Source organism: Lepidochelys kempii, chromosome 3 (assembly GCF_965140285.1).
Source record: "Lepidochelys kempii isolate rLepKem1 chromosome 3, rLepKem1.hap1, whole genome shotgun sequence".
NCBI lineage: Eukaryota > Metazoa > Chordata > Testudines > Cheloniidae > Lepidochelys > Lepidochelys kempii.
The window spans coordinates 146,470,672-146,489,219 of record NC_136382.1 but is presented as its reverse complement, the minus strand read 5'-3'; the positions used below and the strand labels follow the sequence as shown (position 1 = coordinate 146,489,219).

Below are 18,548 nucleotides of genomic sequence, written 5' to 3'. Positions count from 1 at the left end.
GATGCCTGCTAGTCCTGTTGGCATGGAGAATTGTGCTGCAGGTAGCAGTAACAAGGATCAAAGTTGAATATCTACATCAGCAAATGTACCCTATATATGTATGCTTACAATATATGCCCTCTCTCTCACACACACGTGTACTTTTTCTGCTAGTTAGCATTTGCTTTGCTAATTTAACAGGTGGAGCATTTTACACTCCAGAGACAATCGATACAGCTAGACTGCACTACCGGAACTCCTGGGCTCCAATCCTACATGCAGTAGCACTCTGGCTAAACAGTGCAGGATTTAATGCTTCTGAGTCACCAGAAGAAGCAGCTTCAGCAATGCCTAATTCACAGAAACGTGCCTCGTCCATTATGTTAAACCAGGCACCTGGAACACCATCTACCACTAAATCTTTGCCAGAGATAAATAAAGATAGAATGCACTTAATTTTAGGTAAGAGCCTCATGATATCATATTTCAAAGTTTAATACCACCGTGTGGTTGCATTAAAAGGACACCATCATCCTGAAATCTAGCCAGTTTAAAATGGACCATATGTCCATTCCAGTGCTTACACCTGGCAACCCATCTCTCCGAAATGATTTTTATAGCGATGAAAAACACTGCTCCATGTCCTTTTAATGAAATCTTCCTGATTAGTTTTATATCTGATTTTTACATTGTTTAAAAATAAGTCATTAGTGTCTACAAAAAGTATATTTATTACATTTCAGATGACACAAATTATGTTCTCTGGACATGTGTTCTTTCTATAATTTTAGAATCATGAGCTAGATTAAATTATACCCAGGGTGCTGGGGATGCTGCTGCGCCCTCTGGCTTGAAGTGGTTTCCACTATATACAGGGTTTACAGTTTGATTCAGTGGCTCTCAGCAGCCTCCCCCCTGCCCTAAAAATTGTTCCAGCACCCCTGATTATACCTCCTGATCAGATTATAATTCAGTAAAGACCTGTGTGACATTGGCTAGTCACTTGGTCTATGCTGTGCCTGAGTTCGTCATGTGTGGAATTGGGGATAGTACTGTACTTCCTACTTCACAGGGGTGTTGTAAGAAAAGCATCCGTTAGTAGTTGAGCATTCAGGTACGATAGTATTGAGGGCTATGGAAATGTCTAGGTGTATAGATTTGTAGGATTTGGAATATATGCCTTAGCAGTACGCTGCTTATCTATGAATATCTTTCAGTAGTTTTTGATCCATGCTATACAAATAACTAGTAAAACAGTGTTGCACTGACAGTCGTATAATTAACTCTGAGACTTTTGTACAATAAACCCAGAGACATATTAGTTGTTAAAAGATAAATGTTGTTTTTTCTTTCTTTAAACAGTGGCAGTTCTTTATAGAGATTGCATGTGAAAGTACTGTAATTGGAGTATTTAAATTTTAAACATTTGTAATAATACAAATGTTTGTTGAAGAATTGTGTTGTGTACCTAGGTTATACCTGAAAATAAGATCTCTTCTATTGCAGTTTATTTTTTCCAGTTAAAATATTGTAATATAAAGAAACTTAAAAACACAGTTAAAAGTGGCAGATTTTTAATTTACAGATTTGCAAAAGCAAATAACCAAAAATTAGTTTCCTTTACAGATCTGTAGGTTAGTGACTGTGATTATTTACTATTTACTATCTCAATATTGGTTTTTCTGGGAAAAAGTGACTGGTTTGGCATTAATACAAAGAATATCTCTCAATAGCAAAAATAAAACATGAGTATAACTCTTGTGTTTTAAAAAATCCTCAAACAATCCCAACTTCCGCATCGTTTAAATACTTAAATATGTTATAAAAACAACCCTTATCATATTGGTATAGAAATGAGATTTTTTGTGTGTGTTTCTTTTCAGGTGTTAGTATACAATTCCTCTGTTCCCCCAGGCCTGAGGAGCCTGTTGAACATGTCACGTCTTGTTTACGAGCACTGCATACTTTACTGGATTCCCCTTGTGCTAGAATTCATATTGCAGAGGATCAGGTATAGTACATAGGCCTAATAATATGTTACTGATGTGTGAATCTGAAAGGCTTATTCTGTTTTTAGATGCGTGTGTGTAAGTGTTCAGTGATTAATCAGTATTCTGTTTACTTCCTCGTCCCTGAAAATTAGAGCTGGTCCAAAACTAGAGGAAAAAACGTTACTGAAATGTAGGCAAATTCAAAATTTTTTTGTTGTTTTTCAGAATGATCCAATTTTTTCTTTTTCTGTAGATTTAAAAAAAAAATGGTTATTACCTTAAATTTTCATTAATGATTTTTAAAAACTGACCTAGTAAAGTTAAAAACAGGAAAACAACAATAACAAAAAAGCTCCAACATTTTGCAAAACAAAAAATGTGCTACATTTTTTTCATTTAGAATTTTTTTCATTAATTTTCAAAAGTAGGTAGTTTAGAAATGTTTTTTCAAAAGTTCCATTTTTAAATAAAGAACAAATTTCAATGACAAATAATAGCAGTCAAAAAAGCAGCTTTACTGGAAATATTCTTCTATCTTTATGTTCAATATCTAACTTTCTAGATTCTCCTAGGGAGAGACATGAATTCTAAATTCAAGAAGGAAAACTTTATAAACAAAACTCAATATTTGTCATAGCAGAAATATATTGCTATATCTTGGAGGTAAAGGGTCTATTTAATTTGCCGTGATGATTTGGTGTAGGAATAAGTGGGATCTGTAAAAAGCTTTTCCATTTTAATTGGTGACTCGTGTTTAATTTTTAATAGCAATTCAGTAAATCTAAAGATCATGGCAGTGGACTTATCACCCCATTTTCTTTTTCTTAATGCCTGATAAATCACAGCAGATGATGTACCTTATGATTATCTCTGACAAAGACTGTACACTTTTGTAGAACAGAAGGCTTTATAGGGAAAGTAGTATGGAAGTCCTGTAGCAACACTGTAGACTAAATACTCTCTCTTTATTTACAATTACTTTGATTTTTGCTAGCCACAGAGTTGAGTGTGAACTATAATGTGTTGTCCCCTCCCCTGCTCTTGAGTAAGTGGCATAAACGCCATGGTCAGCCATTCAGAAGATGTTTCAGATCACATGAGCTCAATGGGCCTAATGCCACTTCTCTGAGTATCACAACCATGTCCCAGATGTATTCAAACAGTTTGTTTTCATGGGTCTTCATCATTTAGCAGCTTTATGGTGTTTACAGGGGCTTTAATTATTTATTATTTTGTGGGGAAAATACACTACTTACTCATAAATCGGGCAAAGTTATATCATTGTCATCTTTGTGCTCCTGTGTGTGTGGTTGGTTACTTTGGCCATGGGAGGCTTTCCCTTCAGCATCAGATCTCCACATTCCCCAGCAGACTACATTAGTTTTCAAGCAGCTGAGGTGAAAAAAAATATTTTTTTTTAAAAAAAAGACAGTAAATTGCAAAACTCAACCAAATACATCCATTTAATACCATTAGGCTTGGGTATTGGCACACTTGCCCATTTTAAAAAAATTTCTCCTTTTAAATCTTACCATTAAAACAGAAACAAAAGAACAATCCGACTAGCAATCCTTTGTGTTTCTCAAGTATAAACCTCCTAAACCACAGTTTGCATGCTCTTGGGATTAAATTTAACCATTTTTGTTCTTTTAAAAAATCCCAGGTTATGGTGAGTGAAAAAGACTCACTTAGAATAAATAAGTGATATAACAGGATAAAGTGTGGGGGCATATGCAAAAGTGATTCTCTCAGAAGTGAACTGAGAAACACAATTAGTGTGTACCAAAGAAATTGTGCTTTTTAAAACTGAGAAAAAATATTCTATGGCTAAGAATAACAGTAGATTAACTGGAAACCATTTTTGCTGATAATTAGGGGTCTGTGAATCATTCACTTTTAATTTACATTTTAAAAAATACTTTAATTTATTCTAGCTCCTTGGTGTTGAACTTCTGAGTGTTCTGCATCGACTCTTATTGACCTGGGATCCTCCTTCAGTCCAGCTGCTAGTTACAGGAGTTGTCCAGCAGATAGTGAGAGCAGCTCAAGATTACTTGCAAGAAAAAAGGAATACTCTAAGTAAGACTTTAAAAAGAAACAAACAAACTTAAAACTGTTGTTTGCATTTGCAGAGGAAAAAAGCAACAAATTTCCTAATTGGGAGAAGAACTCAGATTTATTAAAGTGTGGTTCTTCTCTGAAAACTGATTAGGTAAAAATGGCTCCTCCTTATCCCACAGATCTGTTCAATGTATTCAGAGTTACACCCTCAGAGCATAATTGTGGGGCAGGGCAAGGTTTTACTGCTTTCTACTCTCATTAGTGCTGTAGAAAGAACCAGCACAGCTTAGAGAGAGCGGAATGCATTTGTTTCCTTTTTCTGCATCAATAGAATTGTTTATTGAAGCCCAGTAAGTTACATCTTTCTAAACCCACGCATGCAGTGGGACATCACATGTGTTCACTAAAACATCATTTGAATTCAGAGTTGCATAGGGGAATTGAGGGCATAATTACTAGAATTTATTACTGACAATGTCAAAGGAGAGGCCATAGCTTGTAAGTCTGCAACTCAGAAGAAAATCTTGTAAACTGAGCACATTTGATACTAACATCATGGAGACAGTACACAGAATTCCACAGTACTATTTTTAGAGTCGCATTTCAGGTTGGAATTGCACTTGAATATTTTTTCTACAAAAACCTTAATTCATAACTGAGATAAAGAAAAAAACGATTGTATTAAAGTACTTTACACAACATTGTGCCTGGCAACATGCAGAAGTTGGCATCTTTTGATGAAAATTTTATTACAAGAGTTTTTTAAGAAGTATGAAACACAGCAACTGTTTTCAGACATTGTAATTATTAAATTTTATCAATTTCTGGGCTCATTATGGAATTTTAAAGTCAATTGTTATAATCACAAAACCTTTAAGGCAATTTAAAACTCCCTCAGTACAGTTTAACTTTTAAAAGTAGTATTTTTCTTAACCTGTGTGATCTGTCTGACATTATATACATTAATGTGAACCTCTAGCTCTTCTCAAAGTATTATCTACCTTCCAGTGTATTTTATCTAATATTTATTTTGGGTTCTTTACAATTTAACCAAATGTCTTTCACTGCAGATGAAGATAACATAAAGGAAAAAGAAATGTGCCTTGCGTTAGGAGAAGGTGGTGAGACTGGTGGTCTTGAGCCTGGAAAGTCTCTTGTCTTTGCAGCCATGGAACTACTAATGTTTATCCTAGTACGGCATATGCCACATCTAAGCCCAAAAATGTCAGACTCTCCAAGTCATGTTTCTGCCAAACCTCAGCTCTCTGAAGAAAGTGCTCGCCTTGTGGCTGCCACAGTTACCATCCTATCTGACCTGCCTTCTCTATGCTCTCCAGCAGGTATTCTACTATAACTTCATATGCATAAATGAATGTGTTTTATGAGAAATATAAGACAAATCCTGTAATTTGAAATGACCAAATGACACAGCAGTAACTAAAAATGTTACCTCCGTTGCAGACCACTTTAAGTGAAGCTAATTTATTGATGGTGAGGTTAGATTCTAGAGCAATTTAAGGGTGACTGCTTTTCAGGTCACAGGACATCAGGAAAATCGCAAAATCAAAACTTGCACTGTATGCCCTGTTCTTTCGAATACAGCAGAGGTCTCTCTCATGTCTGCAAGAAATTACATTGACATTGCAGATGTTTAGCACTTCTTGAGGTTGAGCCCTTAATGAGGTGCAAAGTTAATAACAATTCTAGAGGAAATAATTTCTGAAAAATACTTGGCCTGTAGTCCAAATTAGTGATTAATGGATGGCAAATGTTTAGTTAAAAATAAAATTTTTCTACAAGCTAGCCCAGAGTCTTGCACTGCTGCCATGCAGGAGCCTATGATTTGATTCCTGGTCCCATTTTTTCTGGCTTTCAGGGATGACTGAGTAAAGGAGTGTTTGAGAAGCAGCATTACTCATTCCCTGCATCGAATAGAGCACTTCTATCATTCAGTAGTGACCTTTCAGACCAGTTAAAGAATGATACTGACAGCCGCCACAAGGAATTTTGGCCAGGTTTTCCTAGCCAGAAAGCTATCTGCCCAGACTCATGGCTTTAAGTATGAGCTGGGGGAAAGATGAGTACAAATTCTACATGTCTGAGCTCTTTTTGGCTCCAATTGGGATGCAAAATAAACCCTAATCGGGGGAAATGATCAATTATTTAACTGTTTTTGGTGCTTTGTGGTCCCCCCATTACCATAATATCTGAGCATCTCACAGTCTTTACTGTATTTATCCCTTGTGAAGTAGGGAAGTATTATTATCCCCATTTCACAGATGGGGAAACTGAGGCATAAAAAGGCTAGGTGACTTGCCCAAGCTTATACAGGAAGTCTGGTGCAGAGGAAAAAATTGAACCTGCATCTCTTCAGTCCCAAACTAGTACCCTAACCACTGGCCCATCCTTCCTCTCTTTAATGGATTTTTAAAAATCATTCCTTGTCAGCCTAGAGCAAATTTTTAATGGCTGAGATATAAATCTCTGAATTGCTGACCGCTTTTTAACTACATTAGCACAAATGACTCCAAATTATGTAATTTGTCATATAATACATTTGGAATATAATAAGATGTTTCTTAATTGTTAAAATATTATTTAATTATATTTACTACCACATAAATAAATTATAGTACATTTTGGTATATCCATTGCTAGCAAGAGATGTTCCACTAAGGAAATATAAAGAAGTTGTGGACTATACCTGGTGTTAGATTTAACTCCAAGAATGCACTTTATTTTTTATTTCAGGATGTATGACAATATTACCTACAATCCTGTTTCTGATTACAAGAGTATTGAAAGAAACTGCAGTAAAATCAGTGGATAATCAGGTCTCGCCACCAGTCAGCGCAGCTCTTCAGGCGATAAAAACTACTGTAACTCTTCCAATGGCCAAGACTGAGGAAACTCATAAGCAATGGACCAGTCTTATCCGCAGCACTCTGGCATCTATCTTGGAATACTCCCAACCAGGTAAGCAGTTTACTCTCAACCAGTTAAATAGATTAAAGCTAAAGCTTCTGTTATATACAAACACGTAACATTCACTTCTCCATAATATATTATAGGCTACCTATCAGTTTAGGATTATGGGGACAAAAAACTGTGATTAACATAGCATAGGTTGTAAAATAGAGAAAAGATCTAAGTGCTAACACAAGCCTGGCTAAACACTCTGCATTATAGTGAACTGTATATATAATGTATACAATGTATGTAATGCTGAATACAATACTGATTTTAGAATAATACAGCCTTATCTCAGGGCAGCATACTCCACCTTCATCCTTGTTGACCTCTCAGCTGCCTTTGGCAATATTGATCATACTCTCTTTCTTGAAATCCTGTCCTTACTTGGCTTTTACAAATCAGTTCTCTTCTACTTCTCCACTCATTTCCCCAGTGTCTTTTTCAGCAGGCCTCCCACCCCTCTCCTGTTTCTATAGGTCTCTCACAGCGCTTGGCACACTTACATTCTGTTTCTGCACATTTTCTTTAGGTAACCGCATCAACTCACACAGCTTCAACTACCATTTCTGTACCTTTGACTCACAAGTTTACCTCTCCATTCCTGACCTGTGTCTCTTCTGCCAATTCTGCATTTCAGCCTGTCTCTCTGAAAACTCCTGGATGCCTCACAACTAAGTTAACAACTTGTCTTCCTTTCCAAACCCTTCCTCACTTTCTGTTACTGTTGACAATCCATCCTCCCTCATGTCACCCACGCCCATAAACTAGGAATCATCTTTGATTATACCCCTCTTTTCCTTTTACCCCAAAATATCTACTGCCCAGAGAGACTCAGATCCAAAATGGCACATAGGGAGAGAGCCACTGTCTCAGGTAGGCAGAGCCATAATTGTATCGAGCTGTATACAGTAGATCAAACTCAATACCTGGAATTGTGGTTCAAGGAAACTGGAAGCCAGTGGTGCTTTAGGAGAATCGTATAATAGGCTTCATGTAGTCGTCTTCATAGTGAGCATTACAGTAGTAATTCAGTGTGAAGGTAGTAAAGGCATGGACGACTGTGGCAAATTCACACCAGAGAATTGATCACAATATAGTCTAGCATAATACAGAGGGGTAAAAGACTAGCCACTGATATCACCAGGGAATCAAAGAGAAGTGAGGACCCAAAAGCATCTCCAGATTTTAAATCTCCTTGACAAAGGATTGAGTGACCCTTTCAGTAATGGGAAAAACCATACCCCTGCCACAACCCCTAGATGCTTCCCATGACCTACCAGCAGCATCTCCATCTTGTCTGCACTGACTTCAACCAGCTTCCTCTGATCCAAGCATCTTCTCTGCCCTAGAAGAACAAAGGGCGGTACAATCCATGTTTTCTGACCCAAAAGAGAGATCCAGAGATGCACGTCATTTACCTACCGCGAGTATCTCAGCCAAAACGATCTCACTACACCCCCAAATAGCCTGAAATATAGATTGAACAGGAGAGCAGGGTGGGAAGAGTTGGCAGAAGTGGTCATGTGAAATCTGAAGGGACAAAAGAGTAATTACACAATGCCATCCTTTAGGATCGTTGAGCAGAAACAATAATTGGATTAAGTTTTCCAGGCCAAACCCATATTAATTTTCAGTGGCCTCTTTAATTACGTCTCATCAAACTTCTCTCTCCCAACTTCACCTTGGCTCAAGGGCCTTCAAGCCCCCATTTCCACAAGCACCACTGACGCTTATTGTAGACCTTCTGTGGACTTTAGGGGATTTCATTTAACTCCTTGCAAGGTGCAAGGGTTTGCATGCCTTCAGTTCACTTTTCAGGACAGAATGAAGTTGCACACTTCACCAGTTTAGCAAAACGGACGGTATGATTTTCACAGGCTTATTAACACCGTCAAATCATAACTGATTTTCAGCAGAACACTCAAGAACCCTTCTCTTTAGTGCAGGCTACTCCCATACTAGATTTTAGGTTTTTACATCCCAACCATTTCAGCTGCAAAGGCTGTTTTGAAAAGGTTTGCAAGAGACTTGGTTGTAATGGGGACAGCATAATGTTTTTTCCACCATCTTTCTGCTCAAAAATGGCATAGTTGTATTTGCTAAAACTTTAAAAACAATAAAAATATATCTGTGGTTAGAGACCAAGCATGAATAATTTTGGCTGCATAGGTGGAAATTTCAGGAAGTTTTGAGCAGTTTAAAAGAGAGTATTAGACTAGAGTTAATCATCTTAAACAACCTCAACTATATCAGTCACTACCACTAATAGTTAAAATGTGACTCTGGTAGTGATGAATAGGCACATATTTGAGTGTAATTGAAGTCTTTTCAAGTACATCTCTTTGTTGTGAATTATTCTAGTACACTAGGATTTACTAAACAAACTCTAAAACCTTTTCACAATGAGCTCAGCCTTTTCTTTTTGTTTTTCAGAAGGCACCAAGTCTATTCTTGATGAAGTAAGCATGCTTACAGCCATTGCTCTCTTCCTTTGGTCTGCAAGTACAGAAATAATTGGAGTGCTGTCCTTACAGAACGGCTGCATTAACAGATTTAAAAACGCATTGAATTCCTGTGATCCTTGGGTAAGCTCATCATGTGGAAGCGTGCACAATATTTTAAATGGTTGACATAAAGTAACTAGGAATAATGTTACATTTTCTGAAATCTATTTCTTCACTTCAAAAAGTAACCAGATCCTGCTTGTCAAATTAACAAATTAACCATCACAACTATTGCCTCAATGGCAATTATTACAAAACTTGGCACTTTTGAAGTAGGATTTTCAAGTTACTTGTGCCAAATTCTTGAGTTATATGGATTTATAAAAGTTACATCTTTGTTAATATAAGAAATTTTAGGAAGGAAAAGACCACTGGGCCAAAAAAATCTAGACCTTCTCTTGTTTATTTAATACTACTTCCTCATAATGCTACTCAAACTCCTGTTTCCATAGATAAAGATTAAGGCCCAAATTTGCAGTGATTCTCCTACTTATATAGGTACAAAATTTGTGTTTATGTTACTTACATGGGGGAGGGATAGCTCAGTGGTTTGAGCATTGGCCTGCTAAACCCAGGGTTGTGACTTCAATCCTTGAGGGGGCCATTTAGGGATCTGGAGCAAAAATTGGGGATTGGTCCTGCTTTGAGCAGGGGTTGGACTAGATGACCTCCTGAGGTCCCTTCCAACCCTATGATTCTATGAAAACCCATTTTGAGTGTGCAGTTCAGGGATGCAGTTATCTGATTTGCATGTGCATATCATTTCAGAAGTACTCTGAAAATGGTTACTTATTTGTCGCAAACTCATTTATGCTTTTTGTTTTGTCTTCTCTTTAAATTATCTTTTCAACTAGTCCATTGCAAAAGCGATAAATTGTAGCCTGACTTGGCTCAGACATGCTCAGTTAGCATGAAGTGAAACATAATTGCCATGTAGAAATCAGTTTGTTGGAGCAATTATACAGATGTGCAGATAGGAGCTTACAAAGTGTAATTTTAGGTGAAAGAATGTTTCCCAAACTCATGTGTAACAGAAGGTCTTGTAGTCCCAAAGTCAGAGAACTCACTTTATGCCAGGACCGATACCTGTTCACCAGTTGGAGAAATTGTTGGGTTAGGGACTGAAGCCTCCCCCGGGCCCCTTTTTGTGACTTTGTACTTCTTGTTTGATGGACTCCACCTGTTTGCTCTTCCTCCCCCACAGGTAGAGCTTTTCTCATCACCAGAGAGAGACAGTCAACAATTCACACAATATTATCTGTCACATCCAATTTACAGTTGCACTTAAACTGAATACTATTTGCTTGAAAGGAACAATGAAGAGAGAGAGACTAGAGGAAGTAAAGGGAGATGATATAAAGAAAATCATCATCAATTCTTCTCTTACCTAAGCCAGGGCTGCACTGAGCTGACTAGTATTGGTTATAAAGGTTGGCAGTGGTAACTTACCATGTTATAGTGTCCCTTCTCCAAGCTCTCTGAGTAATGACAAGATATCTAAAAGAGAACTGCTTTCCCTGTGCTCCTTCTTTAGGGGAGTGGGCGCGGGAGGAGAAAATTCTGTCCATGTCTAAGAAAGAACTGCCTTATATAGGCCAGTTCTTTGCTCCCTCTCCTTCCCCCCCAATCCAGTTATATAGATGAATTGTTATCTCCAAACTTTATTTTTTGATTTAGGTCTAAACTTCTTCCTCTATTTTCTCTACTGTTCTTGGGGTTTTCCTGTAGGTTTTCTATATAATGTTTCCCCCACACAGGCACTCAAAGATTTCCTGAGGAGAAAAATATAAAAAAAAGCATGCCATATTTAGGCATTTAGAACTCTAGTCCACCTGAGAGTCGTTCTCTGCAGTGGAGTCATCTGTTTCCAGATTGAACTGGGGTCTTATGCTCTGTCACTGTTCAGCAGTTTACAAAAGCTTGACTTGCTGGAGTTCTTAAGGTGGGAAACAGTTTGAGACCATGTCTCTTCTTCTAGTTCAATAGTCACACCTACAGGAGCTCCTGATAGAGACAATGGAGAGGGGAGTGTCTAGTGTGCTGAGAAGGAGCCTTTACATCTATCCCTATTTAGCTCTGTACAGAGACTGACAACAGGAGAAGTTCATTTCTCTCCTCCGTTTTTAAGGAAGTTCTCTGCCTTTCTCATCTAGCCAGTAATGAACACTCTCCTAGCCCAGTTTTGGTAACAGAGAGCAGCGTAATATCAGCCATACTGTGTCCATACTTTGTTTTGTACGTACACAAGGGAAATATACTCTGGATTGTATTATTTATTTTATTTTTTCAATATATAAAATGACAACTACAGCAGCTCCTAGGTGGGCACACATTAATGATAAACGGACATACATTTAAAAATACGCTGAAATGACATAAAATAGAGAATTCTTTAAAAATACTTGTACCATCATAGACTAGTGCTCCACCACTGAAACAACAGCCTCAGGCAAAAGCCTGAACGGATAGCTATGCTTTATATTATACCCTTCCGTTAGGAAACTCAGGCTTTGTTGGACAAACAGAAGTGAATTGCAGAATCAAGAGCTCTCAGCTAAGAAGCCTTTGTCCCTTCATTCCATTCTGGGAACCTTTGATCTCAGAAAGAGCTCTACAGACTCCAAAGTGGATTCAGGCCCTGATCCTGCACCATTAGAGTTAATGGAAGCTTTGTCATTGACTTCAGTGAGTGTACGATCAGCAAAAATTCTACATTTGAGAACAGATTAAAAGAACTGTGAACCAAATTCTGCTATCAAAAGCTGTCATAGGGGTCCTGCTGAAGTCTATGAAAGCTTCTACCTGCAAATGTGAAGATTTTGTTCTTAAATATGTGCAGTTTAAACAAAAGCTAATGAAAGGGTGTGTGGTAAGTCACTTCAAGAATTTGAAGAGTCGAAACAACAAGGATGGAAGAATACTATTTATAGTGGTACGGGAGTACAAATTGAAGTAACCAGTTGAAACTGGTCCCAGAATTTAGGCTGAATATCCGGAAAAATGTTCTGAGATGGAAATTTTAGACAGCATCCAAATGGAAGTTGAGGAAGCTCCAACACATTGGGGGCCTCCAAATCTGAATTATACAGAGAACTATCAAATCCGTTGCAAGGAATTAATCCTGCATAGATAGCAAGACAAACCAGGTAACCTAATAGGTCTCTTTCATCCTTACTTTCTATGAATCTACAATCTATAATTTTAATTTGTAATCTTATCTATACTTCCAAGTTTTCTGCACCCCAAAATGTGATCAGTGTCAGATTGATCTTCTCACAGGTCATTAATACATTGAATAATACAGCTAAAAGTCCCTTTGAGACCCTGCTTGATAACTGACCCATGAGGTGTTATAAATATGTCCAACTTCATAGCCTGCGTTTTGGATTATCATATGGTATTCAAGGCCATATCTCTCCAATTTGTCTGAGATTCCTATGTAGTATTTTGGAAAAATCCCTTTTAAATGCCAAATCAAATACATTCACTGAGTTCTCCTTATTGACACCATTTTAGAATATAAAGGACATCAACTTAGTTTTCCATGACCTATGTTTTGTAATTACCTTAATCTACTCTAATACTTTTCTTTAGGCTGTGGGGACCCCTTTGCCTTTGTGGAATTGGAAGGGAACTTCAAATGATTCCTCAGATACGTCCAGTGTTATTGCTAGTAGTTGTTATTTATGGAGTCAGCTCCCTGTGGACTCTAGAATGCATCCCATATGCCTGATTAGTATGTTGTTAACTATTCTTTAACTTTCCTATCTTACCTAGTTTCACTTAATCATTGCTCTCTTGTTTCCTGCATTTGTTTCCTAGTTGCACTCCTTTTTCTTGTATTGAAAACTGAGTAACAGTATTTTTAGCAGCTGAGCCAGCTGTTAGTCTTTTGCTGTTTTCCGCCAATTTCAGTGGTCTTTTTCCTTTATTTCCTCCAAGCATTTTTATGTTCACACAAATATATGATGGATTGTATTGCCAGCCGCCAAGCCAATATACAAATCAATAAAATGTACTTATCTTGATTAGGTTCAAGCCAAGTGTTATCAGCTTCTACTTTCTGTATTCCAACACACCAACCGTGCCCTGTCAACTCCATACATCCATTCACTGGCACCAATAATGGTTGAGAAACTGAAAGCTGTAGAAAGTAATCGTCCAAACAGCAACACAGAGCTTTTAGCAGTCCAGGAAGGAATTAAAGTCCTTGAAACATTGGTTGCCCTTGGTGAGGAGCAGAATAGTAAGTATCTTTTTTTCTGTAGAACACTAATAACTCTGAAATACAACCTTTTACATCAGGAATGTTGTAGTTAGGGATATGGTGGTGGGGGTGATACATTTACAATGGTGTTTGAAATGAGCATTGGCCTGCTAAACCCAGGGTTGTGAGTTCAATCTTGAGGGGGCCATTTAGGGATCTGGGGCAAATATTGGGGATCGATCCTGCTTTGAGCAGGGGGTTGGACTAGATGACCTCCTGAGGTCCCTTCCAACCCTGATATTCTTTGATTCTATGATGCAAAAACCTGTGATTGTATTATAGCTTTACATGAGAAGGGCTGTTGTATGCCAGGATTGCACTAGCACTCCTTCCTCTTGTGGTTGTAAAGAAACCTTCCAAATGTGGTGTAGTATTGTTGTCTTGTGCCTGCATATGGAAAAAAGTAATAGAGAGCTGCAAACTGCTCCACTTGTTACCTCTTTCACGACTGACCATTTTAGCACATGGATTGCCTATTGGTCTAGGTATTTCTACCAATACTACACCCATCACCAAAGTTATTTGATTATCCTGAGAAACAGCTATGCTGGGTTTGGAAGGGCTGTTTGAAATTGTGGGCAAGTCTGAAGAGAGTAACATCAATTTCTTTCTGCAGAAAAGAAATTCATATAATATCTTAAAATTCAGTTAAGTTAAAAATGAGTCTGCATTTGGAGACCGATTGACACCCCAGAGACAAATGTAAATAAGATTACTGTTTTCAACGTATTCCCCAGTGATATTCATCCACATTAAAAACAAACCCCCCACATACAATTGGCAGAACTTACTCAGGAGCCACTCTGGTTTTGGAATAGGTGAGCTGAGCAGGTGTGAAATGATAGACTAGTAGAAATGTGTGGGGGAAAGTCTGTCCAACATCTGATTTTTGTTAACGTTAGTTAGAGCCAAGCATATCAGTCCCCCACTTACATGAGAGCTCAGTTCACATTTATCCCAAAATGTAAGAACATAATGAGTAATATTCTGATCAATCCTTTAACCAAAAATGTTTATTATGAACTTAAAATTTATAGTCTAACATAATTATTTATTTTAAGCAAAATAAAGCTGTAATTAGATTATTCAAAAAATCAGCAGCTATGACTGCTTTAGTTTACTTTTTCTTCTTTTCCAAGAACAGTCTCTTCCTTGGGTTGCTATCTCATCCGATCTCACAAGCTAAGCACACTTGGGCTTGTCAGAACTTGGATGGGAAACTTTCAGAGTCTTGGCAATTTAGTAGATGACTCTCTTCTGAGTCTTTGAGCCGGTGCACCAACACAAGGGGCACTGTTCTATTGGAGGTATAATCTTTCAAACAAGAACTAAGATCCTAACCAACCGTAGTCACTAAAGATACCAGGAAGCTCTTCACAAAAGTAACGATAATAAATACTAATACTTTGTGTTTACATAGCATCTTTTATTTCGGGCTCTCAAAGTACTATACAAATACACTTCGATCCCCCTGTGTGAGAGATTAATAGTATGCCCATTTTACAGATGGGGAAACAGATGCATAACAAGAATAAGTGATTTGCTGAAAATCACGGAATAAGTCAGTGACAAAGACCGTGTCTAGAATGCAGGAATTCTGATTCATAAAATCCTTACTCTCACCACTAAACTATACATTCAGAGTAAGAGGTATGCCAGTGTCCTAGTCAAATTCCAAACATGGTAGCTATATTATCCTACTAATACTTATATTTCCCTGCTGCATTTTCAAACTGATATGGAGGTACTCTTCAGTTTGTGTCCTAAACTGGTATGTCATACTCTCAATGATGACTGCTTTACAAAAGTAAGATGAAAGTGATTTCTCAATCTGTAAAGTCCTGTAGGATCCTTTGAGGTACAAGATGCTCTAGCAGTTTAACACATTTAGCAGTGAGTGCTATCAGGCTTTGCCCTAATCTCCCCAGTGAAGTGGCTGGAACAGAACTGAAGTGTATTAAACACAAGAAAATGTGGAATACAGCCAAATCCTATACTGGCCAGGAAAAAGACTGGAAGTCCTGAAAAAAGGTCTTCTGCATTTCAGACTCCTTTGATTTTATTATATTATTGCTGTGTTTGTTTTCAACTTTGATTGTAATGGCTCTTTTAAAGGAACAGTATTATTGCCACAATTAATTTTCCATATAGTTTTCATTTCTAATCTATTATGCTTTTTTCTTTTCTCACTTTTAGGAGTCCAGTTGCTTGCTCTTCTAGTTCCAACTCTGATCTCTTATTTACTGAATGAAAATGCTTTTGCTTCTGCATCTACAGTATCGAAAGATCTTCATGAATTTGCACTCCAGAATTTAATGCACATTGGTCCCCTCTACCCTCATGCTTTCAAGACAGTAATGGGAGCTGCTCCTGAATTGAAAATACGTCTAGAAACTGCAGTCCGTGCAAGTCAGGCCAGCAAAGCAAAAGCAGCTGCCAGGCAACCACCACCCACAATACATTCTGTCCCAACAATTAAACTTAAAACTAGCTTTTTTTGAATTGTTATTATTTTTAGGATCATACCTACAATTAAAAGTCAGAAGCACTACATCATTCCTTATGTGCTACTGCATATATGTCTGTATTTTGCATTGTTTGTATGTCAGAGGCAATCTAATAGCTTTATGTGTAATTACTTGAAATTTGTGCATTATAAGGGAAGTAGCGTTACAAGTATTTATACAGATTTTTAAGAAATTGAATTTGTTTGATCATATTTGTGAATATATGTTATAAATTATCCACCAAAAAAGTATCATCTGTCCTACTAAATTGTGTTTATTTTTACAATACTGAGTCAAACCTTGCAAATGCAAGTATTTTTAAAAGCTAGTTAATGCTATCCCACTGTTGTACCAGCACACTAACACAGCAGGGTTGCAGTGGGTGGAGAAACCAGTGTTCAGTATTTACTATTTATCTTTGGAAATTTCAGGTGTAATAATCACTTTTTTCTTATAAAAAAGAACCCCACAAACCTGGTGAAGTTGGGGCATATCAAACCTATAATTCATTTCAGGTCATATGAAATACAAAAAAATCAGGAGTTGGAAAAGATTGTTTATCTTGGAAAAGACTGCAATCAAGCATGCTGTCAAAATAAGATGTTATTAACTTTGTGGTATATCTCTTTCAGATCAGTTTCCATGCCTGAGAGTTAATAAAAGGATTCAAAGAACCAACACCCTCCCCCATCTCTCACTAAGATAAATAAAAAGATGCACTGGAAATAAGGTTTATAAATAGGACCATATGCCATCTCCATTTCTGTGGCTCTGGAATTTGCCTGTTGCAAAGGTTCCTGTGGTAAACTTTTCCTACTCTGCCCAGATCCCACAGTTCAGTGTTATGCTTACTTTGCCTGGATTCTCAGACAGAGGAAAGAGAACTGTTACCTGCTACAAGATTTGACTATAATGGGAGCCATTGGGCTGTTTCTCCTGCCAGACTTCACAAGGGGCTGGTGGAGAACCTTCTTCCTGCAGCCATAGGGAGTGGGCCAGAGCTCTCTAACACCTTTCTTAGTGTCAGGAAGAGGTGGAAGACATAAAGCCATATAGCCTGTGCATATCAGACCTACAATTTCTGGCAAGGGTCCTGATTTATTCGATGCAATAGTGCTGTTTTCCTTGGTAAACTGGGAATTGTGCAACACTGTGAAATATACACGAAAATACTGAAGTACAGTATTTGTATTGAATTATATGTTAATGCCTCTGTTCCTATCCATTTTAATAGTCAATTGAAATCTCTGCATTTTAATGTTTTTTACACTGCTTTAGAATTCCCAGTTTGCCACATAAATCAGGGGCCCTTCCTATATAGGTTTGTTGTGTCATACAACCTATAGGGCTTTCATAATGAATGCAGGTATGTTTCTATCCCTCCATCTTTGCTGTTCATTCAGGTGTTCCTGTAACAAGTCAATGTACAAGTTATTTATAAAATTTGAGAAGTGGATCCTAAAATTTCTATTGTTTGAACCTCACAATAGGAAATGAGTAGTAATCAGAATTTAATTGTATGATTAATATTTGGCTGAAATAGGTATGGATTCTGATCTTGCCGTAGGCATTTACCCATCTCTTTCTTCTAAATAGCCACGGTGATAGCCCTTCCTTTGAGCGCCTATGCAAGGGGAAGGGAAAGATCAACTGTAATGAAAACCAATTAACTAAGAACAAGGTAGTTCTTTCACCTTGTCACAGTGAGTTTATGCAAACCCTTTAACATAACGTTATGTTTAGAAAAGTTTTTAATTCAGAATTGTTCTTGACCATTATTCAAGATCACAAAGGATGGTGTGAGCCCTATGTTCCTGCAAACAGTTATGATAGGATGTATCTTTACTCCCACACTTTGTTCCACTAACGTAATAGGACTAGACATGAGTGTAAAGACACATGGAGTAATGAACTGTTTATAGAATGAAGCCCAAAGTGAGCAGGTCCTCAAGGAATCAATTCTGAAGCACTTAGAGGAGAGGAAAATGATCAGGAACAGTCAGTATGGATTCACCAAGGGCAAGTCATGTGACAAGGATGTGAAAAAATTGGAAAGCGTCCAGTGGAGGGCAGCAAAAATGATTAGGGGACTGGAACACATGATTTATGAGGAGAGGCAGAGGGAACTGGGATTGTTTAGTCTGCAGAAGAGAAGAATGAGGGGGGATTTGATAGCTGCTTTCAACTACCTGATTCCAAAGAGGATCGCTCTAGACTGTTCTCAGTGGTAGCAGATGACAGAACGAGGAGTAATGGTCTCAAGTTG

The 18,548-nt window shown here is 37.6% G+C and overlaps 1 protein-coding gene across 8 annotated transcripts in view; it reads left to right on the top strand.

Moving 5' to 3' along the window:
* HEATR5B (HEAT repeat containing 5B) overlaps window positions 1-18,317 on the top strand; it is a 96,042-nt gene extending 77,725 nt beyond the window's left edge. For 5 of the 8 annotated variants that reach the window (XM_073338383.1, XM_073338379.1, XM_073338380.2 and 2 more), the window contains exons 29-36: window positions 181-441; window positions 1,863-1,990; window positions 3,905-4,049; window positions 5,102-5,371; window positions 6,783-7,007; window positions 9,417-9,589; window positions 13,541-13,754; window positions 15,972-18,317. In XM_073338383.1, coding sequence (XP_073194484.1) covers window positions 181-441; window positions 1,863-1,990; window positions 3,905-4,049; window positions 5,102-5,371; window positions 6,783-7,007; window positions 9,417-9,589; window positions 13,541-13,754; window positions 15,972-16,276 — 1,721 coding nt within the window. In that variant the 3' untranslated portion in view covers window positions 16,277-18,317. The other 3 variants (XM_073338385.1, XM_073338384.1, XM_073338387.2) reach the window with 2 other exon arrangements.
* Window positions 18,318-18,548: the final 231 nt, after the last annotated feature.